General features: G+C 50.0%; 1 protein-coding gene across 10 annotated transcripts in view; it reads right to left on the reverse strand.

Annotated features, from left to right (window-relative positions):
* Positions 1-24,608, reverse strand: part of SLC8A1 (solute carrier family 8 member A1) — a 138,006-nt gene that overhangs the window by 16,025 nt on the left and 97,373 nt on the right. For 2 of the 10 annotated variants that reach the window (XM_032103452.1, XM_032103451.1), the window contains 7 exons: positions 8,021-8,127; positions 5,457-5,477; positions 4,686-4,703; positions 4,562-4,576; positions 3,826-3,894; positions 2,888-3,018; positions 2,152-2,251 (listed from right to left, as the gene is read on the reverse strand). In XM_032103452.1, coding sequence (XP_031959343.1) covers positions 2,152-2,251; positions 2,888-3,018; positions 3,826-3,894; positions 4,562-4,576; positions 4,686-4,703; positions 5,457-5,477; positions 8,021-8,127 — 461 coding nt within the window. Of the gene's footprint in view, positions 1-2,151; positions 2,252-2,887; positions 3,019-3,825; positions 3,895-4,561; positions 4,577-4,685; positions 4,704-5,456; positions 5,478-7,574; positions 7,679-8,020; positions 8,128-24,608 lie in introns of all 10 variants that reach the window. The other 8 variants (XM_032103453.1, XM_032103455.1, XM_032103454.1 and 5 more) reach the window with 8 other exon arrangements.

Consider the following 24,608-nt stretch of genomic DNA (forward strand, 5'->3'; position numbering starts at 1 on the left):
TGACCCATGTTTTTCCTCAGTGTGCAAAGGCTGCTAATGGCAGGATACACCGTGCTGTGCTCATGCTGTAATTTTTGCAGCAGGTGTTTCAATCCTCTGCCAAGCTCGGGGTGCCATCAGGACTGCCATGGACCTAAATCTTTGTGGGGACGATGAAACAGACTGAAAAATGAACATGAATGACACTGTCGTAACACTCATCCAGATCTGCCTATCATTTTGTTAAGCAGCCATGATGTCTCTCTTTTGAAGAGCTGGCCAGATCCTGTGGAGGTGACTTGAAGCACAGAGTAGGGTTGGATGGTGACCCAGGGGGGCACTCAGAAACGGGCCTCCAAGCCCCAGAATGTTTCTGCTGTGGAAGAAACTTTATAGCTTTTGGGTGCAGACTGAAAGAGCCATGAGTGACAGGCTCTGGAATGGCACAGCACAGTGTGGAACAGCCTTGCCTGCACCTGCACTGCCCTTCCACAGACCTCACCTTCTGCTTCTCCATCCCCCTGCAAACACTGCCCTGAGCTGATCATTGGGTGGGAAATGGGGGTTTAATGTTTCTTTTGTCAGCTGGGATGTTACATTTTGAAGTGGTGATGGGTGACTCTCACCTGGTCTCCACGGTGAGCTTTGGGGGGAAAAACTCAAACCCAGCCTCCAGTGTTTAAGGCATTTTAACTTGTCTTGCACAAAGCTTGAGGAGCTAAAGTCTGGATATCTCCAGAGCTCAGAGACAAACTGCTGATCCACAACTGCAAGGGACAGCTCATGTCGACCAAAATACATCCCATTTATTAAATGCTTGTTAATCATCTGTTAGCACTGATCATGGCTATATATTCAAGACATTGGGGCAACAGGGTTTCCACATAACTGCAGTCTTTACACACGTCACAGAAATGGGATCCGACCATCAGTGACTATCTTTGCTTTAACATGGGATGCAATTAAATAATTGGTTCTGGCATAGATTAGTTTAGCCATATTAGCTACAAAACCTTCAGCAAGGATTGTCTTGCATGATAAGTTCATGCTGAATCCAAAATAATGGGAGGCTCTTGCCTGGAGGCTCTGAGAAGAACTGTGCTAAAAGAGGAGGGATCACAATTTGAGGAGAAAGCTGCTGCACAGCGTCCTGCCCTTGTTTCCAGAGGCAGAGGGCAAATGGTACTGCCATCCTTGTTAATTACCTGGTGCTGGGCAGAGGTTACCACGTATAGCAGAGTTAGAGGCTGGAATCTGAGTGCTCCCCCATGCATTTCAGTGCACAATTAGCCAGATAAGAGGTAATCGCATTCCCCAGGGATTTAATTTAAGCTGGTTGATTTTGCCCTAATGTGTGCACACCCAGCCAGGGCTGGGCTGTGAGGCTGTAACATCCAGCCAGTGAGTAATAGTGTCTCCAGCTGTTAAAACAACATCTGGAGGAGATCTTTCTTTCTTTCTTCTTCCACATATATGGGAATGATAATAAATCCTGTACTGGGCATACTGGTACACATGGCACTGGCACCTGTGAGAAAGGTACAACAACAGGGCATTTGAGGGAAAGGCAATTCTCCAAGGGAGGGAAGATAAGACCACACAGGATCTGGTTTGACCACAGATACGATGTGCTGCTGCAGCTATTGGGCTGCTGAGCTGCAATCCTCCAGCCACAGCTGGCTGGGGCAGCAGGAGTTCCAGAAAGCAGGGCGTGTCAAGGGCAAATTTTGGCTCACAGAGAGTGACTGCCTTCAGTGTTGGCACCTTAGCTACTGCGTTGTCCTCACCGCAGAGGTACAGGGAGAACCAGGGATGGGGAGCACTGCTGCTTCACACCCGCATCATTTATGCCACTCTGAATTTCCACGCTGTGTTCACCTCCCAGATCTCTCCCACTGAACTGACATTTTCCCCTCTGCCGTCTGGTACCAGCCAAGGTGTTGCTCTGCCTGGTGCTACAGACACACTTCACGCAGAAGGTTTCCTACACATGAGACAAGGTGCCCTCACGAAAGGGTTCAATCGGCTGCCTTATTTATGCAGGCACTGTAAATAACTCTGCCACCTGTTTTGCCTCCTGCTGCTCCACTACAGTCTGTGTTACTGATACAGCCAAGCCGAGACAGGAGCGAGTGCGATCGTAATTCACCTGGAGCTGTGGCCCAAACTCACCCGCGCTGACAGTAATGGCCTCAATAAACTGCTCCCTCCAGCTGTTTGTGCCAACCACCAGGGCCAGGTTCGTCTTCTTAATGAGCTTGTCCACCGTGTTCTGTGGATGGAGATGCACAGCACAGAATTAGGGGCTGGAGATACTGGGCTAAAACCCACCAGTGCTAGTGCTTACAGCCATGTGTTTATGCAACAAGCTGAGCAGATTTTAAGCTCAAGAACCCCAGCAGCAAACCCAAATATAAGTACTTGCTATTCCCTTCACTGCTGCTAAAAAAGACCTTTTGAAATCTACTCATGGATGGGAGCTTGAACCACCTCAGAGCCACAGTAAAGGTGGCCTGTTATATTTTTATACTACAGAAAAATGGAAAAGATAATGAAATGGCCCGTTTTCAGCTCTTGGCCTGGCACATGCATTCACGGCTGCTGAGCTGCACAACCATTACTTGCATTTGGGCTATCAGCCCTTTGCACTGGGAGTGCCAGGCTTGGGGCTCACTCAAGGCTGCCTGTAAGTAGGACCAGCACATAGAACTCACTGTGAGAACAAGGCTGTGTTTTAAAGCAACCTGCAGCATTTGGGATCCCAGCTCCCGTTCCGTGTGTGATTCCATTCACTGCCCCACTTTGCTCCAACACCATCACCATGTGCCTCCCACTGCTGTGCAAACCCAAAAGGAGGGTCCCCAGCCAGAGGGGGAAGAAGAACAGGGACAGAGGATGTGGACAGTACCTTGAACTCGTAGGATTCCTCAATGATGATCTCGAGTTTGGTGTGCTCCCCCAGGACTGGGCGCCCCATCTCTGCGATCCGACGCTCTTCCTCCTCCTTGCTGGTCAGTGGCTGCTTTTCTTCATTCTCCTCTGCAAAGCAAAGAGCCTGTGGGTGAATCAGGCCCAGCTGGTCACTTTGGATCTGGCTTCCTGCCAGAGGGGGAGGTCAGGAAGCCTCCAGGTGGGAGCATGAGCGACAGAACAGTGGAGAAGGAGTTCAGGAGCAACAGAAAGATAGGATAGTTTTATGAAATGCTAGCAAGAGGTCTGCAACTCATCCAACCTCAGGAGGAGTCCTGCTCATCCTGGGGCTGGGGAATAGCTTATTGCTGTCTCTCCCACAGGGATGCTGGGAAGGGGAAAGATCAGCACTGAGGCTGCTCCATTCCTCAGCACTCCAGGCCTGCACTGAGGTACGGTCAGGACAATTCCACCAGCCTGTTACAACAAGAGAGCACTGTCAGCAGCCCCAGGGCTAAGATGCACATGAAATCTTGGCTCTGCCTCCTCCTGAGCAGGGCTTTTCCTTGGAGAGGGGGCTGCCAGCCAACGCCTGCTGCGATGGTGGGGCTGGAGGAAATAGCACAGATGTAAGAAGCCATCCACAGGCCAGTGCCTGGCTCCAAACCCTGAGAGAGGAGGCAGCAGAGGGACTACAAGAGCAGTGAAGCAGGTCTGCACCTCCACTGTCATCTGTGCAACCTCTGGGGCATGGGGACTGCAGGCAGCATGCCCTTTGTCACTGTCCCTTGTGCAGACCCCACTGAACTCCCTTCCAGTCCACCTGAGGGATGAGCAGAAGAACATCAGGGCTAAAAAGGACTGGAGTTCATCTGTCAGTAGGCAAATGCCCCAGTCAGTCCACGTGAGACTGACATGGTGCCACACCACAGATACCTTGGATGGAGACCACGGTGCAAGGAAGAGGATGATCTCTAGCCTGGACCTTCCTGAAGACAGGTTTGCCTATTAAAGTGATCAGCAGGAGATCAGCAGGGGGGACTGCACGCACTGCACAAGCTGTCCCCATGCAGTTAGTAAACTCCACTCCTATGTCACACGGGGTTAGTGCTGCTCCCTTGCTGGCTGCCCCTTGTCTGCTCAGGTGGCACAGAGCTGAAGGAAAGCCCTTCTCCTCCTGCAGCCCAGAGGGACCCACCTTGGAGCCAGAGCCTCCCAAATCTGAATTATGTTTCCAGGGCTCCTGAGGGGCGGCTCTGCAACATGTGGGACCCAGGACCTTCTCGTCCTGCATTGTTCAGCTGAATGAGGGAAGCTTGGCTGGTTCAGGACAGATGAGCCGGCCCTGCTGCTGGGTCTCGCCGGTGGGAAGGGCAGGGGCTGCACATCTGAAGCAGCCATGGGGTCCTGCACATCCCCAGTGCTCAGGCACCTGGCTCAGGCCTGGGAAGTGAGGAGAGAGCCCAGTGCGCAGGGAAGGGACGACTGGATTAAATGGAGAAGCTCACTCAGCTCCAAGAGATGGAGAGGGGTTGCTTGTCACTTCAGCGGTGACAGGTCACCCTCCCCGAGGTGGAGTTAGGTGTGTGTGGCAGGCAGAGCACTCTGTGAGAGGACACGGTGTTAATGGGACCGGCCGGGGCGGGGAGGCTGTGCCTCAGCGCCTTCTTACCATTCCAGAGTTTCCCTCCAGGACAGAACAAAAGCAAAGAGGAAACCAAGAGGAAAGAGCGGGGTGAGCATATGGCCATGAAGAGAAAGGAACAGGGGGACAGGGGAAGAGTAGAAATCCATACCTGTGATGGTGAAGCCACCTAGATGAAACCAAAAATGAGAAAAAGGGAGAGAGAGAGAGAGAAAGAAAATAAATGAGGATTAGCATTTGCACATCAACACAGACATGGTGGTCCTTCCCTGCCCCACTGTGGACATGGGGGCTGCTCCCCAACGCACACCCACACACCCCAGGGATAGTGTGGGGACACCTGAACACAGGCTTTTCAACCCACATCTGCAAGCTGCCACCCCTTGGTGTCCCATAAATGCCGTGGAAGGGGTAAAAACAGTGCAAGTCTGCCCCGGAGCTGAGGGTGCTTTGGGGAACGAGGATGGCTTTGCTTCCCTCCCCAGCTGCCCTATCCTGGAAGTGGCCAGCAAGGAAATTCAAAGGCAAAGTTTGTACTGTCTCTTCAAAAAGGATTGGTCAACTTTCCTGTCCAGCCACAAGCATCCCTAAGTGGCCAGGAAATTCTGTTTCTGCCACGCCAGTTTAGAGGTGATGGGTTAATTTGTGTGGCACAGGTTTGTATCTCGGGGTGTTGGCAGCTTTACTCTGGCTGCAACAGCACCACCCCCCAAAAACGCTCCTTGCACCACCTGTTAATATTGCTGACTTTGGGGCTCTACTTTCAGGAAAGATGGGGCATTAGGCACCTGAGCTTACTTAACTAGTGCTGACCACCCTAAAAGAGAATGCTGTGAGTGGAGAAAAACATCAAGCAAAATCGATTTTCTTCCAAAAATATGCAAACCAGAAAAATGGAAAGGAAAAATGAATGCGCGCTTACCAAGCTCACTCAACAACAGGGCTGTGAAGAAGACAGAGACAAACACAGAAGAAGAAAAGTAAATGAATAATGAAATCAAAAGGGATATCCACAGAAAGACACCAGATCCCAGGGCAGAGATTTCAGATCTGTAAAGCTGCAGGATACCGTGAGCGTTAAGAGAAAGACACTAAAAACAAAGGAACAGAAAGGTTTCATGGGATTGCGGATTTAAAATAAAAACCATTGCAAACATGGGGTGGATATGGGATTAAAAGACACACTCCAAAAAATTCATTTTTCCCCTTTGAATTGTTTGTGCAAGATCTTCCATTGGTCTCGGAGGCAGTTCTGCCCCAGGGGAGGACACAAGATGTCCCATGTGCAGCAGCTATTGGCTTTGACCTCCTCCAGCTGCCTGATGGGGAGCAATGGCTCTGGCGGCAGCTGCACTTTTGGCACAGACAATGAGAGAAGAAAAATCTGTGGCAAGGCTTGGCCCAAGGGTCTTGTTGCTCAGCATTTTAGATCTCCAAAATGAAAGAAAAAGCCTCTCCCTTAGTGCCCTGGTGGATCTTGGGCCACACCACAGCCCAGGAGTGATATTTCAGAGATGCCCTCCTCTCTCTGAGCACACCACTCCTCCTGCCTTGCTGCTTCTTGTACAAAACCAAGTACAAAGAAACTAGTTTAAAAGAAAAAAAAAAAAAAGAAATTGCATGGCCAAAGCAGCAAATAGCTGCTTTAAATAGTCCTTTAAAATTTTGTCTTGTCTTCCCACCTAGTGAGTTGGCAAGGCTGAGCTTCTCTCAGGTTTCCATCAGGAAGATGAGAAACTTTATTTCCTTTTCCTTTTATTTTTAGCTAAAAATTTCAGCTGAGATCTCCAGAGCTGGGACCACAATTTTTAAACCTTGGATCTGGAAAGCATGCTTGCTCCTGCTGGACTTGCAAGGCTGAGCCCACAATGGCCCCTGTGGGCAAGGATGGAGCTGCTGAGTTGAGCTGTCCATGTGGAACTTTATCCTGGCAGCACTGTCTGTGCTCCACAGATGCCACCAGCACCATTTAATGACACAGACCCCACCTGCAGTGCCTGAGTCATGCCAGTGTGTCTGATTTTTTAGCCCAGCTTTTGTTAGGCAGTCACATAAGCCAGCAGGGAAGCTGATGGAGGGGATGACGCAGCTGACTTAGCACCTGAGCTGACAAGGAACGTGGCATGTCCTCACTCAGTGTGGGGACCACGGAGGGCCCTCTCTGTTCTGATCAAATAATATATTATAGCCTCATCCCTGCTGGAGGGAGAGCTGATGTCCCAGAGACTAGAAAGCAGCTCCAAGACAGACAGACCAGCATTCTGCAAAGGCTTTAATAATGGTCCATATTTAAAGTAACTCTAAAACTGCTTCTTGCTCAGCCACCAATTGTGTGCAGAACCAGCTGTTGCCATTAATCCTCATCTAATTTTCTAGCAGAAAAAAAAAAATAGGTGAACTCTGTCTTTTTGGGAAGTTTAGCATTTTGTTTAGAAATGTGATGAAAGAGGAAATTGTTTTTATTATTCCTGTGAGAAGCTATTATCCAATGCAGAGCCATGAAACTTCATTTGAGCATAACCTGATTTACCTAAATGGATTGCATCTCATGGTATTACCTACTTTGGCTGTGATTTTCATCTATTTTCAGATCCTAGCGCCAGTATAAAAAGGCTAAAATTACTGCTCTGGCCATGCATTTTATTTCAAGTGAAAGCTGTTTTATCTTCTGGTAAAAATGATGCAGCGTTGCCCTTTTCACTTGTCGAGGCTGGATGCTCTCTTTGATTAAATGAAGGTGCAGCAGGGCAGCACTCCCAAAATGTCTCAGGGGGCTGGGTGACGCTCCTCGTCCCCTGCCTGGATGCCCCGGGGTGGCCCCAGGAGCACTCCTCGCTCCCTGGAGCCCCAGTGAGTGGGATGGAGTCCTCTCCAAATGAAAGAGGAAAGAAAACAGAGCAAAAAGGTGCAGCGGCCAAGCTTCGAAGGAGGGAGGGCAAAACGGCCAGGAGCCAAAGTGCGAGGAGAAAGGAGTGTGAGAGTAGGGAGACACAGAGAAAGTGGCAGCGTCTCGAGAGCTGGTCTGGTTTTACTCTCACACCTTTCACTCCTCGTCGTAGCCACACCGGATCCCCAAGCACAAGGAAGAAACTGCACTCTTTCTCATACTCCTCACGGTCAAGTACTCTAAGGGTAATGAATTTCCTGTGGGAACACAAGACAAAGGCAAACACATGATTGGCATCGCACACACATGCAGGTCACGTCTGCCCGGGTGCTGTGGTGACAGAGATGGCTGGGTGGGGGAAAGGGGCTGCACATCCCCCCACGGGCATATGGGGAAGGGCAGGAGCGTCCTCACCACCTGGCTGAGGTTGTGCCTTGGTGGTCCGGGGAAAGGCTGTGTTCAGGGGGCATGGGGAGTGGCCTTGCTCCTGCCCTTTTCCATAGGCACTGGGGATGTGAGCTCAGTGTTGCAGGTGCCAGACATGAGTGAGCCAGACAGGGACACACAGGCTGGGCTCAGCCCCGGAGCACGTCCCCCACCTTTCTTCTCACTCATCTCCACCAGCCGGGGCTCCCCGATCTCTAGGTAGAAGGTCTTGTTTTTCTCATACTCCTCATCATCTATCACCTTGATCGATATCGTTTTGCTGGAACAGAGAAGAAGAAATAGAGATTCAAGAGTAAGGGGGGAAAAGGGAGGAGGAGTAACAGGGAGCAGAACAGAAGGAGGAGGCAAAGGAGGAGGGCGGAAAGAGCAGGAGAAAGGGGCTGTGGACAGAAAATAGTGGTTTTGGTGGCACAGGCTGGAGGGACAGCACAGCCAAAAGCAAAGGGCAGGAGCCAATGGGCCAAGCTTGCCTCAGGATGGGCATGGACCACAGAGCACCGGCAGCCTGCAGGTGCCATTCTCCCTGGCACGGCCAGAGGCCATGGCTGGGCATGACACAGCCTGGACCAACCTTCCCCAGAGGTGTCTTGGCAAGACATGTCCCTTTCCAAAAACCTGTGGTATACAACAGCCCCTTGACAGCTTGCACACGTTGCATAGGCACCAGCACTGGGAACCAGCACAGACCAAGCCTCTGGAAGCATGATGCACTGCTCAAGCTTGGATATGGAAGAGGCTCTGCCTCCCCAGGCTCAGCAGATTCATGAACAACCTCATGATCAGCTGCTCAGTTTGGGCTTTGGAGGCTCTAATTTACAAGCTTGAAAGGGACATTGGAGTTAGGACTTTCTCTGTGAAGGGAATGTGAAGGAAAAACGGCCTTCCGGGTTAGGGCAGGCACATGGAAAGCTTCATTGATAGGAGATTTTACTTTTCAAATTTTACTTTACAGGCAGCACATCCTGTCCCAAGCCTTCAAGGTTTAATCCTCTCCCGTTGGAGAGACGAGCAGCAATTCCCTCTCAGGTGACCCAGGGTTGCTGAATTTGCCCCTGGAACATCATCAGGACAGGTCCAAAGGCAGAGTCACTGCTCAGAGCACAGCCACAAGCACACAGCACAGAAGCTGAAAGCCTCACAGGAGGCTGTGGCCACCGGGAGAGAGATTTGCTCCTTGAGCCACCCGATAAAGTAAAAATTGCTCTTCCAGTGGAAAAAAATTGGCACAGACGTTTTTCAGCTCCTTTCAGGGACTCAGAGAAGCACCCAGCTGAAAGCTGCTCCCCAGAAGGTGACCATACCTGGGGTACAAACATGGGGGGGGGCACCTGTGCTACTGTGGTCCTTCCTACAGTGCAAAGTCCTTGCAAAGACAACAGAGACAGAAATCCAGCAGCCTCTGCTCCTTCCTGGAGGCTCTGCTCACTGTCATGGCATTGCTGTGGGGACAGGACCTCCTCCTGGCTCTCATCTTGATCCAGACAAGAAGTAAGAAAGAGTAACAGCACAAAACAAAAAGCCAAGGCAGTGATTGTAGTCCTGTGCTTGCTGCCGGCCTTCTGGCTGGATTTGCTTTCCCCCGCACTCCCCTGACAGCACTGCCCTCCTGTGAATGCTTTTACCTAAACCAGCTTCCCTGTTGCTCCCTCCCTGCCCAAGCCTGAATGCCCTGTCCTTCGAAGAAATATTTCATGTCCCATCCCCAGCTCCCCTGCACTTTCCATGAGCACCCAGCCCCAAGGCTGCTCCAGTATATGATGAAGGAGGTTCTGCTGTTCCTGGCAGGTCCCAGCACTGAAAACCCATAAACATGGAAGAAAGCCACGCTCTAGGGGAGTGAAACTGAGGCCACACTGCCATAATTTCTGGCTTTCCCCCCTCCTTGCACATCTGCACTGGCCACCCAGAGCCCCTCTGTTAAGCTGACAAGTATTTGGCAGCAGAGTCAACATTTTCTACTCATTCAGGGTAAACACCTCAAGCATTCGGAGGAACAGCCAGGATGATTTCTTGTGCTGTTTGCTGTGAGTCAGGAGTGTATTAAGTTTGCCCTTCATGCTTTTAATGAAACCATTTACTCAAGAGCGAGTGATGGCTGTGAAAATTGCAACAATGCAGCACGGCTCAGTGTAATTGTATTTTATAATGAATATCTGTAATAATTTGTTCAGTTTGTAATTATTGCTGCAATAGGTTTGTACACAGGAAAAATGGTTACCAAGCAGGCAGCTGATCTTGCTTTGCGTTGATGAGTTAGGGGAAATTACCACGTATTAAAAAACTAATGAAGGATATAAAAATGCTCTCAGTTAAGCTTTCAAAGAGAACCTGATAGAATTACCAGAATGGTATGATTTCAGAAACATTACTAACAAAATCAATAATTTTTCTGACGACTCCCATTAAAATGTACACTGCATCCCGGCCTCACGTAGGAAAACCCCCCTCAGGAAAGTTAATTAAGACAGGTGCCTTCCTAAATTCTGAGGGCAGCAGAGGCATCAAGACATAAACTTCCTATGGGTGTGCTCTGGCTTGCCATGTGTGGCATTCCTCAAAGTCCCACAAAATAACTGTCTCTCGCAAAAAGAAACCTGGGTGCCAATTAAAAAAATAAGTTTCTGATGCTTAGATACAACACCAATAGGACTCCTCTGAGTAAAGCAGACTAATGGGGCTTTAAGTGCCACTGCCAGGAGGTGGTGGTGTTACGCAGTTTTCCAAGTGATCATTCCAGGGTGGGAACAAGTGCCCTGTGCTGGGTAGACATGTGCGCTGCTGCTGTTTCTGCTGCACGAGGCTGCTGGGAAAATGGGTAGGCAGAACAAATGGCAAGTCTGCTCTCTGGGTGAATTTCCAATCAGCAAAAATTGCTGAGGCAAATTTGTCCCTGGGATGAGACTGCAATCCTGGAGAAAAGGATTACCTCCTAATGGTGTTTGAGAAACAGCAAGGATGTGAAAATAAAACAGGCTATTTTTAGAGCGTGCCTGATCTCCATCAGAGCCTTCTGCCTGCTGCAGAGCCCCTTCCCAGGGTCCCGCACACGTGTGGCACGGCTCGGTCAGTGCAAAGGAGGAGGGCCAGGCAACTTATCGTTGCACGACTTATCCTGCATTAGAGTGAGGACTGCTTTCTACAGCAATCCAGGACAGGCACTGATGTCCCCCTGCTCTTGCTGGACCCTTCGATGTGGTCCCTGCCTCTCACTCCTCTCCCACGCAGAGATGTGCCGTGGCTGTGAGGATGTGAGCAGCATCGAGCCCCCACGGGCTTTCCTTGCATTCCAGAACGTGGTGGGAATGAGGCGGAGCGTGGGCAGAGCCAGGACAGCTGGCTGAGGCTCACAGAGCAACCACAGCACTGGGTGCAGCAGCATCTGAACTCCTTGTCCCTGGACTTTCCCAGCTGCACACCGCGGGATGGGGAGACCAAAGTCCCCAAAGCACAAGCACATCCTGAAATTTGCATTTAAGATCTCTCTCTCTCTCTCTCCTGTGACTCAGGGGCTCTTTCAGAACAAGCTGTGATAGTGTATAACAGAAAACCAAAGGGACACTAATTAGCACCCTGAAATCCCCCATGCTGCCTCACTGCAGGGCCAGGATCCAGGAATCCCAAATTCACAAGAAAGAGGGAAAATACCGAAGGATTAAAGCAGAAGATTAAGCAGCCTCTAAACCATTGCCTCTAAACCATTGCCTCTAAACCATTTTCTTCACCTCGTGGGAATCTGGGATCAATACAGAGGGTGTTTCCAAGCTGTCCCTTCTACACAGAAGCTGAGAATCAGCTTTGATTTGGGGCTGACAGTGGCGTTTTTGCCATAACCAAATGTCTGCAGGAGCTGGGTATTAAAGCCAAAAACCCAGGATCCCATGAGTGCAAAACACCACAGCCCCTGAAATACCTGGATTATTTTTTTCCTCTTTTGACCCTCAGTCATGCTGCAGGTGGGAAAGAACAATTTCTGGAGAATCTCTCCAACACGTGGAGATAGAGGTCCTGTGTTGATATAAACCACCAGCCTTGACACACCTCCCTCTCCCTTCCTCCAGTGATACCATGGGGCAAGTCTGCAGCAAACCATGGGGTTTTCCTTCCACTGGTGTTGGGTCCATCTCACCTGAGCTAAGGAGCCCTGCTCTGGCATGAAGACTGAGGGCATCCATGACCCATCTGACTGTCTGCACTTCTGTACCAGAAATTGCACTTCCCTGGGTCTGCAGTCAAAGCAACTGCTGAGGGAATGAATTTCATTCCACTTCCGTGTACTGGAAATCAAAGAGTAAACACGTCTTGCAGAATTGCAGCTCCAGCCCTTCTCCTCTTGCAGACACCCAGCAGCAACAGGAGAGGAGTGGTGTCTTTGTACCATGTCATACAAAGCTCTGCCCTCACTCCACGTCCAACGCCCTCCATCAGGACCTACTTTTCATTTCAAACCATGCTATTTCATTCGAACTGAAGAGGTCTTTTATCACAGCATTCCCACACAACCCTCAGTTGCAACAGCCCATGGAAAAGTCCTTTTGGCTGGAGATGCTCTAGGGAAGAGCTGCTACACCAATGTACAATGGCAAAGGCAGGGCATGAAGAGAACCAATGCTTGGAGCAAAATGCCAGCTGGGGAGGGCACCCTGTGAGCAATCTCGTGCATGTGCAGGGACAGGTACATATGTAATGAGCTAGAGCAGTCCAGCACAGGGTGACAGGAGCAGGAGCGAGATCAACAGCGACATATTTCTCTGCAAGTATTTTTCTGACAGCAGGAGAGAAGATGGGCGCAGCATGGGGCAAAGATGTAAGGATCTGGGAGTCCCAGCTCTCCTGTCTCCACTGGCCTTTTCCCTCCAGGGAGCAAACGGCATCAGAAATTACTGGTGTGGATCTCCATGGACCTTTGCATTCGTTTTGAACCCGAATATCTGCACAGTCATGGCAAACCTCTGGAAATCCTGAGTATATCTGTGAATATACCGCCATTCCCACTCTACACGGTACTGCTTAGTTCCATGAAATGGCAGAAACTGCTCTCCTGGCTCAGACGAGCAACCAGCATTGCAAAAGGACCATGGGAACTTGGAGGGCATCAGCAGTCAGCTCTGGAAAGATTCAGGCAGGACACGCTGGAGGACAGGGGACATCATCCAGGGCACTTCTTGACCAGGCCAGATCTCCGGGAGCAGAGATGTCTCAAGTCCAGCACTCACTTCCTTAGCTCTCTTTCAGAACCACAGTCATGCCAGAGCTGGAATAGCCAAGAACTTCTGCACACAGTCAGTAATGGTGTCTCCAGTGGGCCAGGAAAATGATAATCTCTAAACACACAACCAGCTGTTAGAGCAGTCAGTAACAAGCTGGCCCATGAGAACATGGCACGCTGCTGCTGTCTGCTCAGACACTTGTTCCTGAATCAATAGAGGGAATTATGCACTTCTGCAGCTTGTCACCCATCCAGCTTCCACTGATCACCCAGGAGAGCTACAGGAGTAGCTCGGAGGATGTTCAGCTGCAGATTCAGAGCTACAACACCCAGGCTGGGCAGTCAGGAGTGGGTTGTGTTGCCTAAGCCTGGTGCCGCCAGCCCTGATGTCCCAACAGACCGGCACTACCCACCCAGAGGGCCATCAATTACAGTGAGGGGATAGCCATGAGGGACACATGTTCTGGAGGTGACACTGCAAAGCCACATCCATTGGGGCTGCCTGTCCTAGCACGCACTCCCAGACTCCCACAGAGCCCTGCCACATTGATTTCTCATACATCTGCCTGTCAGCCAGCCACTTAATTAGCTGAAGTTAGAGCTTGCCATGAGAGATGGGCACGTGGCTTGGGAAGCTCCATGCCTCACACAGCTCATGTGGTCACTGGGCACCGGGCAGTGCCTGCACAGAGGGGCTGTGGTGAGGCACCATGTGCCAGGGGGAAGAAAGCTCCCAAATCATCATCATTACAGCTGGACACCACCTGAGCCAGAGGTCAGGGCTACATAAATGGGCCTCAGCCACAGTGAGGAGCCTGGACCAGACCCACGGGCACGGTTGGAGCCAACCACCAAGAGCAGCTTCCCTGCTCCAATTCCTGACAGATACTCGAGGAAGGAAGTTGCTTGTTGCTGGGAAGGGAAAGGAGCTGACAGGGCTTTTCTTCCACCAGTTGACAACAAAACTGCACCTTATGGTGACAAGGTGGCAGCTTCACGTGCAGAGAGACACCCAGGTCTGTGGTGGAGGCGTTTGTCCCAGCCACAGGGCAAGTGTGTGTGGTGGGGGACACAGGTGAGGGCAACGTGACACCTGCTCAGCCAGTGCAGGGACAAACCTTCCTGAGGGACGGAAGAGGGGCAAAAATGGGCCAGATTATGTGAATGACCTTGTGCCACACATGCTTTTAGCTGTTCCACAGTGGTGTCTGACAGAGGAGAGGGTTCATCAGGATTTCTGTCCCTGCTGATGGGTTCCCATCTGTGTAAGATGTCCCATGAGTCACCCACTCATGCAGGATCCTTTGCCGAACCAAGCCTTGCTGACACGAAATGTCTGTACTTAATGAAAATCTTGCCTGCAGCGCACTGCAAACATGACAGGGAGGGAAAACGAAAACCTGCCTGAAACGAAGCATGACGCACGCTTTGGGAAGTGTGGATGTGAGCTGATCTGATGTGGCAGCTTGGTTTGCTGGTCCAGCAGCCCAGGTCTGCGTGGGGCTTCACAGTCCAATGCCTCCCAAAACTGATCGAGCACACCAGCCTGGACACTGCAAACAAGGGGAGGGGGAAGTGGAAATGGTCCCTCCATACCTTTCCCCCACCTCTGTAGCCAAAATTCATCTGGCTACGCTTATTTTCTTGTATGCCCTCCACCTCTTTCCCCAAGGCCTCCTGAATCAATCAGACGACAGGGCTGTGTTGTCATTTCCATGTCTGCCTAAACCAACTGCTCCCCTGGCCTCGGGATGGGCTGAGTTTAAATGACAACATATGGCTCAAATACATAACACCGTCCTGCTCCAGAGCATCACTACCAGGAAAATCCTGGAAAAAGATCCAGCCTGCTCTTCCTTGGCCTTGCAGGAACACAAGGCATGAGAGGTGGTCTGCAGAGACAAGAAGACTGAGGGCTGTTGCTGCTCAAATAGCTGGGATGATGCTCAGTGCCTCAAAAAATACTTTTTAGGAGCAGTGATTGCCAGGTAAGATGATTTCCCATGCCAGACTGAAATGTTGCTTGACTCTCCTCCTAGGAAGACCATATTGAGAAGGATTTGTCAGATCAGAAATGTTTTTCTGGCGAATCCTCAATGTTTGCTCTGCTGTGACTGTGAATTCTGTGCTCTGACTAATGCACTTCATTCATCTGCCAGTGTCACATCTTGCAAGGGACCAGCTGGGCAAAGATGAATGGCACTCTCTTGATCTGACCCAAACCAGTGCCTGAGCCTTTGGTCATGCTTAAATATTTCCACAGCTCCAGCTGCGGCCTCCTCTTCCATGGCTCCAGATGTGGTGACACAAGGACAAAACTATTTTCCTGCTTTTCCCCAATCTCATTGCCATGCACGTCTAGTGACAGTGATCCACGGTCCTCAAAGCTCCCACAGTGCCTGCTGGAGGCAGGATCCCTGGGGGATCAAATAAGACCCATCTAGATCCGTGTCGGGAGCCCCAAGGACAGCCTGCACAAAGAGTGCAATACCACTGATGGCTAGGAGGGAAAACACATTTGATGTGAATTTGATCAAAAACACCCCCAGCAGCAATTACTTAAGGTACCCAGGAAAGCTGACAGAGTAAAATGACTTCTCCCCCGGCTGTGCACAGCCCTGCCCATGCCAGCTGAAAACTGCATTAGTCCTGAAAAATCCATCCTGCGCTGCAAGCAAAGGATTGACTGCCCAGGGCTCAGCCCAGCCCAACATCCTTGCTCAGTGTAAAACCCTGCAAATCCCACTTCTAAGCCTACAGGGTTAAGAGCCAAAATCTGACATATTCCCCCATTCTGCCTTTCTGGGATTTTCTCTTGACTGACTCGGCTGAGCAGTCAGGTCTGTGGGTAGTGCAGGCAGGTAAATAAGGGGAGAGAAACTTGGCACACAGTTGCTTCTTGCATCCAAATACACATCCAGCTTTTCTTTGCAGCCAGGTTCCCCCTCATGACAATAATTGCTCTCACCTTTCAAATAAATATGAGTTGCTCTTCCCTGTGTGCACCTGGATAGTTGCCATGACAATGCTCCTCAAACAGGAGACATCACTCTTTAAATGGCTTTTGGCCTCCACAAAATGAATTTCAACGAGCACCTGCCAGCAAAAAGGGCATTTCTGCAGTTCTGTATAACATTTAGCAAACTTTGCTGAATTAAACCTGACTGAACAAAAGAGTGGGGACCACTGGAAATAACAGGTCAATGTCTAATAGCATGGCTTCAGCACCAGGAATCAGGATTCAAGGAAGCCAGAAATACATGTGCTGTGCATGAACTGCTCCAGCACCGCCACTACAGCAAGGGGAAGGCACATTTCAAATCCTGCTTGCCTGGGTTTGAGGGAGAAGGAGAATTTCCCTTCTTGTTTGGGAAGACACTTGACAAGGAGCCTTGATTGTGCCCTGCCACTCTGCCAGGGCTGCTGACAGCCAGCTCTGCTGCTGGAAAAGCAGCTGTACATGGGAAAAGAAGGAGAAGACGAGGAATGCTCAGCGACAGCAGAGGGCATGCCACAAAAATTCAAAGGGCAAACATCAATACAGAATGTGCAGGTCTGATTTCAAGAGCAGCAACCATAGTCTTTCTTGCTCCATGCTCAGCCAGGCATGTGTCTGAATCCTCTTATTTGATGGCTGGCCCCAAAGACCAGGCCCTGCTTTTCCAGACACTCCTCCAAAATTCTTGGCATGGTGACCCAGCTGCAGGATCAAAGCCTCCTGATGGTGTGGCAGGAGCAAACACTTCACCATCACTACATTTATCATCCCTCGTCCAGTGAGGGATGCAAGGGGCTGATTTCAAGACTTGGACAGTAGAGTCACACTGAACTTTTATTAGAAGAAGTTATAAGTGGTCTCCTGTCAGGGTTCTAGGGAGGCTCAAGTGGAATCCTCACATTCTAGCAATTAAAGTGACTGGATGCAGAGATCACTCCTGGTCCAGACTCCCTTTGGCAAGTGCCCCGTGCTGGAACAGTATCAGAGGTTACCTGATGGCATAAAAGACGTGAAGTGTCTGGGTACCAGCACATGAAATGCTGTCATTATGCAGGCTTGAAACATCAGGGATGCTCTGAAGACCATCACCCAAGCTGAGAGCTATACCCCAGTGCTTTGCCATGCTGTCACTATGCCACAAGGCAAGCCCTGTGAGGGAGGTGATACAGATCTTGAGTTCTTAACCCCTCTACCCAGGGATAAGGCCAGCGAGCTCAGACTGTGCCCCATAAAGTATTCAGCCAGCCCCAGAGAGGGGCTGCTGCTGGGACAATGCTGCCTTAAGCAGTGACACTGTTTGGACCATTGAGTCAACAGATGACCCCAAAATCTCAAGTCTGCACTAAAGGTGATGCTTGGTGTATTCATGCTGCTATTTCCATCCTTTGGGGATGGCTCTGGCCAAGGAAAAGCCTGTGCATGAGTGCCAACAGTGGGGTTCTGTGTCTCCAGCCCAGCAAATCTTCAGACAGCTTGGTAGTTGATTGGTTTGGGGTTTTTTTCCTCTCTTCCTTTTCAATAACTTCCATCGCCAGAGGGCAGATGAAAAAAGTGCGTCAGTTGAGGCCTGTGTGGAGGGTGCTGCCACAGCAAGGAGCCATTCCCTGACCTTGCTGAAGGGTTTTGCCACTCTGGTGGCTGCAGCATCCTGACAAGGGCCATTCCAGTGGAGTTTCCTTGTTGCTGGACGCTCTGGAGGTCAGGAGCATGTGGGCAACTTCAAGAGCCACCACTCACACTGTGACTGACACACCACCTGTTTACTGCCAAATAAATTAAGTTGTGAAATATGTCCCTCTCAGCTGTAACTCTGTGCATAAAAACCCTTTGAAAGAGACACCAGGTCTCCTGAAGTCCCCATGATCCATGGGGTTAAAGCCTGTGGTGGGTGCACAAAAGCAAACACAGGTTTGCCAAGGATCCCTCCCAGTGCCGAGATAGGCAGGAAACCAATCCGATGAGGAGGATGAAAAAATTCTGCTTCTGTCTCCAGTTACCAAGGAGATTGTTCAAACAAAGCTAAAATAAGAGGAACCAAGTGGCCAAGAGAAATGTGAGAGTGGAAGAGCACTTGAACGCTCTGTGACGGCTTTGCCGCCTAACAGGCTGGGCAGGGTGCCTGTGATGGGCTCAGCCTTGGCCAGCAGCTCTTCCCCTCTTCCCAGGGGAAAACGTCCATAGTTTGGTTTGCATGTACCTGGGTGAAAATGGCCAGGAGCTTTCAAAAATGGCAATACAGAAAAGTCCCTGCCCACAGAGGTTTCAGCCATGTGCTAGCCCCATTTATGGCAATTGTGGCAGCAGGACACAGCATTTGGTGGCCTCAGCCTGGACCTGTGTGTTCAGGTTCTCAGAGGAGATCTCCCTGTGGGAGCAAAGTAAAACCAGCTCTGTGTGGGGCTAAAAGTTACACCCTTTGTGACCAGCTCAGCAGCTCCAGTGTCTGTCTATAAGATCAGAGGGCTGGCAGATACATGGAATACGGGATGGAAAAATCCTACTGCAGAGCCCCGTGGACACACATGTGCTGGATTCGCTCCTGTGACAGTCACAGGTTCACAGAATCATTTAGGTTGCAAAAGACATCCAAGATCATCAAGATGCACCATTAAAGGTCAGAAGACAAACACCACCAGACTGCACACGAAGACAGGGCTTTCTCCAGCCCCACCTCACGCCAGGGCTGCACAGGAGCTGCCTCAGGTCCAGCTGCACATTTCTCTTATGCTGAGAACTGCAGATGTTATGTGGAAGTGGCAATTCCCACACAAACCCCAGAGCCCATAAGCTGCTTCGATCCCTCTGCAATCCTTAGTTAAGGCAAGGAGCGGGAAAACTTCCCAGATGCTGTTTCTCCAGCAGATCCTCAGATCTTACACATGCTCATCCGGATGCCTGATGCAGTCAGGGCTGTGAGTTAAAGGCAGTGCCTGTTGTTAAGCTTGCCCACAACTTTCCACTATTTTAGAGTCTGTCTCAGCTGCTTGGTGCTTTGCCAGACTTTAGCCATTCAGAATGAAACTTTCCATGTAGAGTGGCCACTGATGAGAGAGTAATGAAAAGCCTCACCGTCTCAGCTTTGGGAAAAAAAAAATGCTGCTCTGCCCATGCAAACATTTTTTCCCCAAACACTATATTGAGTAATTCTCTCTTCCTTATGCTTTGCTGCAGAGGACGAAACTTAGCAGAAGGATCTCTCTCTAGTGCTCAGGATGTGCCAATTTGCTTAAATTAGACCAAGTTCTAAGACTCTAAAAACTTGCAAAATGCGTAGGCTTCTTCAAACTGGCAGCTCAAAGTCTTGGAAGATTTAATCTGCTCTGGAAATGCTCCATTCTTTCCCAGTGCCAAACCTGCTTTTGCACAGGCTGTGCCCTCAGCAGGGCTTTTCCTGTGCCTGGGAGCCGCTGGGGAGCAGGGAGCTCTGGCAGAAACAGGAAAGCTGGCTGGCCACCCATGGCAGGGGCAGCCATGGGGCCTGAGAAATTCCACAGCCATGCCTCCCCTCCTCCTCCTCCTCCTTACTGCTGGCCTCTGAGCTGTGAATGTCTCCAGGCACATGGACTCTGCACCACAGACCCTGCATCCTTGCTGCAAGGATGGCAGGCTCTGCAGTATTTTTGGTAGCCCTCCTTACCAGCTTGTGCCAGGTGAATGATGAAGCTTGCTGGCACACAGACACTTGCCCCCTCCTACTCAGCCTGGGATCTGTAGGGGATGATTCTCCTTTTCTGTCCATCCTGATCCTGAGCTTGAGTTAGTGAGCCAGGGCTGTTGGGGAAAGCCAGAGTTTAACTCTGTCCAAGCACTTGGCTGGGCAGGTAGAACCCGCTCCTTGTGCTGTATTCTCTGGCTGCAGGTGGAGTGATGCTACAAAAAAAACCCCTGCTGCTCCTGGGAAGGGCAATTTAACACCAGAAGGCTTAGAAGCATTTAAAGCATGAAGAAGTGGGAACACACCTCAGTATTGTGCTTGGGAGTTTCTTCCTAGTGTGGGCCTGGTGGGAACCACTGGGATGGTTCAGGAGCTGGTGGGTGGAAGGAAGGCAGGAGGGAGGCCGAGGGAAAATGGTTTCCCAGAGAGTCCTCCCAGGGCAAAGCCGGGGAGGAGAAGAGAGAAAGATAGAAGCAAAGCTAGCTTGAGTTGCCTTTGGCTCCAGAAGGCCTCCCTAGTGATGGCAACTGCAGTATTATAAAAGTAGATTTTAAGAAGTGTTCTAAAGACACTATCAGGATTCAAGGAAACCGTAATAAAGTGTAGTGAGAGGAAACCAAATTGACCAAAACAACCAGCCAGGAAGTACAAGCTGCCTTTTGTATCTTGCCCCTCTTCCTCTCTGACACTCATTTGCTTTTCCTTCAAGCATGGACAAGTGCTGTTGTGGGGCTATTAATGCTTTCAAAGAAGAGAATGAAATGTCAGCTGGAGACTCCATTCAAAGACACACTGAGACACCCTTCCAAATGCTCTGCAAGGCAGCCCCCCTGCTGTCATTCATCACATCAATTCACATCATCTCATCATGATATCTAGTTTCCTATTGAATATCAGGATGCTGAGCCGACCATGAGCATATTTATTTACTACAGTCAGGTAGGGATCCTCTAGTAGCCACACACAGTTAAGTTTTATTTTCTCACCAGCATTCACATTTTAAAGCTATTTAAGTTAAATTAAACCCTTAACCACCCCAGGGCTCAAGCATGGTGAGTTAGGGTCATGTGCATGAGTGTGATGGGCCAGAAGCTGCAAGAGCACCCAAAGTCTCAGCCTATGGTACCATCAAGTGCAGCAAAATGTGTGGGGATCCGGACCAAAGCTGAAGAGAGGGGCTGTGAGGCCACACAATCCTGTCAGATTTCCCCCTGCTTCTATCTGCAGCATGGTTTGACTGCATTTCAAAATGAATGGGGAAAATCTCAGCAGCGGGGGATGAAGCTCCAGAGGAGCTCCGAGCGTGGCAGCACCAGGAGAGCCGGGGTGAGCCGCAGCTCTGCGTGCACAGGGCTCATGTGTTCGGCTGGAGCCCAGGGGCAGCTGCAGCAGCCTTGGAGCCCTCCCTGGAAATGAACATTTGCTCACGGTTGCTGTTTCCCCAGAGGAACCTTCGCAGATCACATTAGCAAAAGTCTCTAATTTTATTGGCACTACTCGGGAAAGATGTCAGGGCATGGGAGAAAAACAACCCCGAAACCTTAAGAAATTGGAATGCTGCTGTATGTATTTTCTGAGAGAGATTTTCAATTTGCTGCCTCCTTTTCTGAGAGCTAGACAGTGTATCAAAGAACATGATTGGGGTTTTGTTTGTTTGTTTGTTTGTTTGTTTAAAAAAAGAACTCTCTAGCAATAATCTTTATTGTTTTCCAATTCATAGCTGCCAGGGAGCCTGGAGGATTATTCTGCACAGAGCTATAAATGATGCCCCATATTAATGATTGCTTTCACTGATCTTCGGAGGAAAATTCCAGAGTGACTCGTCAAGATGAGATTTCCATTTCTACATCTCACATGAACAGCTGCATGTCAAAATCCTAGAAATAGGCACACAAACATGTTTCCCAGCTCCCAGAAACCCAGATAAAAATGCCCAAGGTACATTCCAAGTGGACAATGATTTGCATGCAGTGGGCCTTGCCAGAAAAGCAGCGAACAAAAATGATTTCCAGCTGAAGAGCAGAGAACCCTGCACCACATCCTGGGGCAAGGCAGCAAGCCCTGTCAGAAGGGGAGACCACAGCTTTTCCAGGGGGGCAGAAAATGCCATTGTTTCCCACCTGAAACAGCTGTGCCATAGAAAACGGCAGAGGGAGGCTGGTTTGAAAGCTGAAGATGGCAAGATTTACATCTGATTCATAGAAGATCTGGGTATAAGCAGCGAGTTCTCTGTGCTTGCTGAGCCATCACACGTCAGCCCAGCCACCTTCCTGGTACACACCCGGTGTCCCACAAATAGCAGGGCTATGTATATTTAATAGGCACACACACACACACACACGCACAGCCTGGAGGCACTGAGCCCCAGCACTTGTAGCCTCCTTGCTGGCTTGGGTTGCTTTTGCCTTTTTAAGCCCAGAGCAGCCCCGTGTCCCTTCTGCAGTTCACAATCACCAGGCAGCCACAGTAAGGGTTTGTTTTCCAGCACACTCAAGCCCTGTGAACATGGTGTGTGGAGTAGGGCAGCGCCACAAGCAGCATAAACCTTTGTTTGATGGGACTTACACACACCATGAATTTTGTCCTTTATTAGGCCTCCTCTATCCATTCTATTATTCATGGTTCCAAGCCTCGTTTTCTCAAACTGCAGGGAAAGCCAAGAGCTAATCAGGATGAATAATTTTTGGGCTGGCACCCTTCACCCTCCAGCACACCATGGAGATGCACTGGGTACCAGGGGAGCCAGGATTTCCATTCCAGGGCTGTTACGAGCTCTAGAAAAATGAGCAATATCTAGGCAAATCAGGACCAGCTGTGAAAGCTGCAGCCATTGGGAAAAAATCTGACAAGCCTGTAGGGCTTTCCCTCTCCCAGCATGCTGATAGCTACAGGAAACAGACACTTTTTAAAGTTTTCACAACCGGGTTTCAGAAGGACCCATCAGCCTTGCTAAATATAATATTTCACTCTGTGAGCCATTATTTATTTATTTCTCTTGGCCCCTCTGCTGTCCCCACAAAGCTGCCTGGAAGTGAGGAAACTTGGTCTCACTGCATTTCAGACTGAAGCAATGCTCTGGATCTGCAAGCCAAAGGAAAACAGGAGTCAAGTTAAAAATATGCACATATTTTTGTGCATATATATTTGCAATTATTCTTTGTGGCAACGGGTTTGGGGATTTTTTTTGCTTTTGTTGTGTTTATAGACCCTCTTTCCAAATCTGATCCTTAGAGAAGAAACATGTTTTGTTACTTTATCCAGCAAGCATTATGGCATTTTGATTTGGAAAGGGACAGGCCATTCCACAGACAGAACTGCAGGAAGGCCCTGGCAAACAAGAGAAAGAAGGCTGGGGAGTGAGGTGTATGCTTGAGCTGTTTGTAGCTGTTTATTTAATAAAGATCTTTGCACAAGCTCCATGGATTGATGCACCCAAGCTAGGTGTCATTTGGTGAGTGAATCCAGGTGCCAGTTGATTTTCCCCACTCTCTCCACGCTGTTTGCTTCAGCTACATGCTCGGGTCACAAGTGGGTTTGTCCAGCTCCCCCACGTGAACATTAAAAGTGCCCAAATGCCTCAGAGGAAAGGAAAATGACTGACTTTGGAGCTGGCTGTGCACACCAGCCATTTGCACCAATTTGCATGAGATTTGCATTTCATACTAATCACTACTCAGATGTGTGGAAAATATGGTTTTAATCAGCTGACTGTGGGCAAGCAAAGTAATCTCTCTCTCAGTTTTGAGCCAGTGACCTTCTGTCCCAGCATCAGAAGTGACATAAATTGCCACTTGGATGGCCTGGGCTTTTCCCAGGCAAGCCAAGTCAGCCTGGAGACACCAGGACACCCTGCTCTGCCCATCCGCTCTCCTCTAGTTCCCTCTCCCTTGCAGTGATAATTTCTTCTAGGAAAAGAGGCACAGGACCCATCCCAGAGCTACCAGAACCGATGCATTTGCTCTCAGCAGCCCCCTCCATCACTGGATAGTTCGGTATGTCCAGGGGACAACATTTAGGCTATTATGAAGCCAAACAGAGTGGATCACCAATGCATGCTCATTTTCCTGCCTTGCCTTCCTCCACTCCCCTCCCTCTCCTTGGGAAGTCCTGGGCTTTTTAGCCATGTTCAAAAATGCATTTTGGCATAGTGTTGTTATTAGACATTAGAGAGCTCTGGCCTGCCAGCAGAATTCTGGGGACAGAAATGGATGTTCGTGAGCCTGGGGCTGAGACGTCCAGCAGAGAAATCCCAGCTCTGCTTGTGACCAACTGTATGAGGTCTCAGGAGAATGAGCCAGGCCAACAATTCGTCGCAGCCTTTGGAGGAGGATGCTGAAGTCACCCAGTCAAGCTGGCCCAGTGCCCAGTGGCCAGTGTCACCCTAGTGGGCAATGGGCCAGTTCGGCAGCACTGTTAATGCAGCCTTTTTACAAAAGTATTGAACTGGATCAGGACGTCTGGCCTAAACAAGCCCAGATTAACCAAGGACTGACTCCACTCTGCTGCTATTTTTAGCTCCCAAAACCAGTCTGACCATGCGCCGCCCTACAGCGCCTGCCTGTGAACGCTCTCAGCCTGATTTGACTCAGAGGGGGGTTTGACACAAGCATTCCTGTCTCTGTTACTCATCCCCAATGTCCCCATGGTGCTGATCTTCCATCTCTCCCCGTGTCATGCCCACTTCGGGCTGTGTCCACACAATTGAGTGGGTGTCTCCAAACGCTGCCAGAGTGGTTCCCCAGGAGCTGCCTTGGAGCAACAGGGCTGCCAGGCTCAGTGGGATGCTTCCTGGCAAAACCACCCGAACACGCAGGTGGCGTCTCCTCCGAGCCTCGGGTGCTTTGCTAATCTAACAAATTGCTACATGCACTGCCTCTCAGG

This window comes from Corvus moneduloides, chromosome 3 (genome assembly GCF_009650955.1).
Source record: "Corvus moneduloides isolate bCorMon1 chromosome 3, bCorMon1.pri, whole genome shotgun sequence".
NCBI classification, from domain to species: Eukaryota; Metazoa; Chordata; class Aves; order Passeriformes; family Corvidae; genus Corvus; species Corvus moneduloides.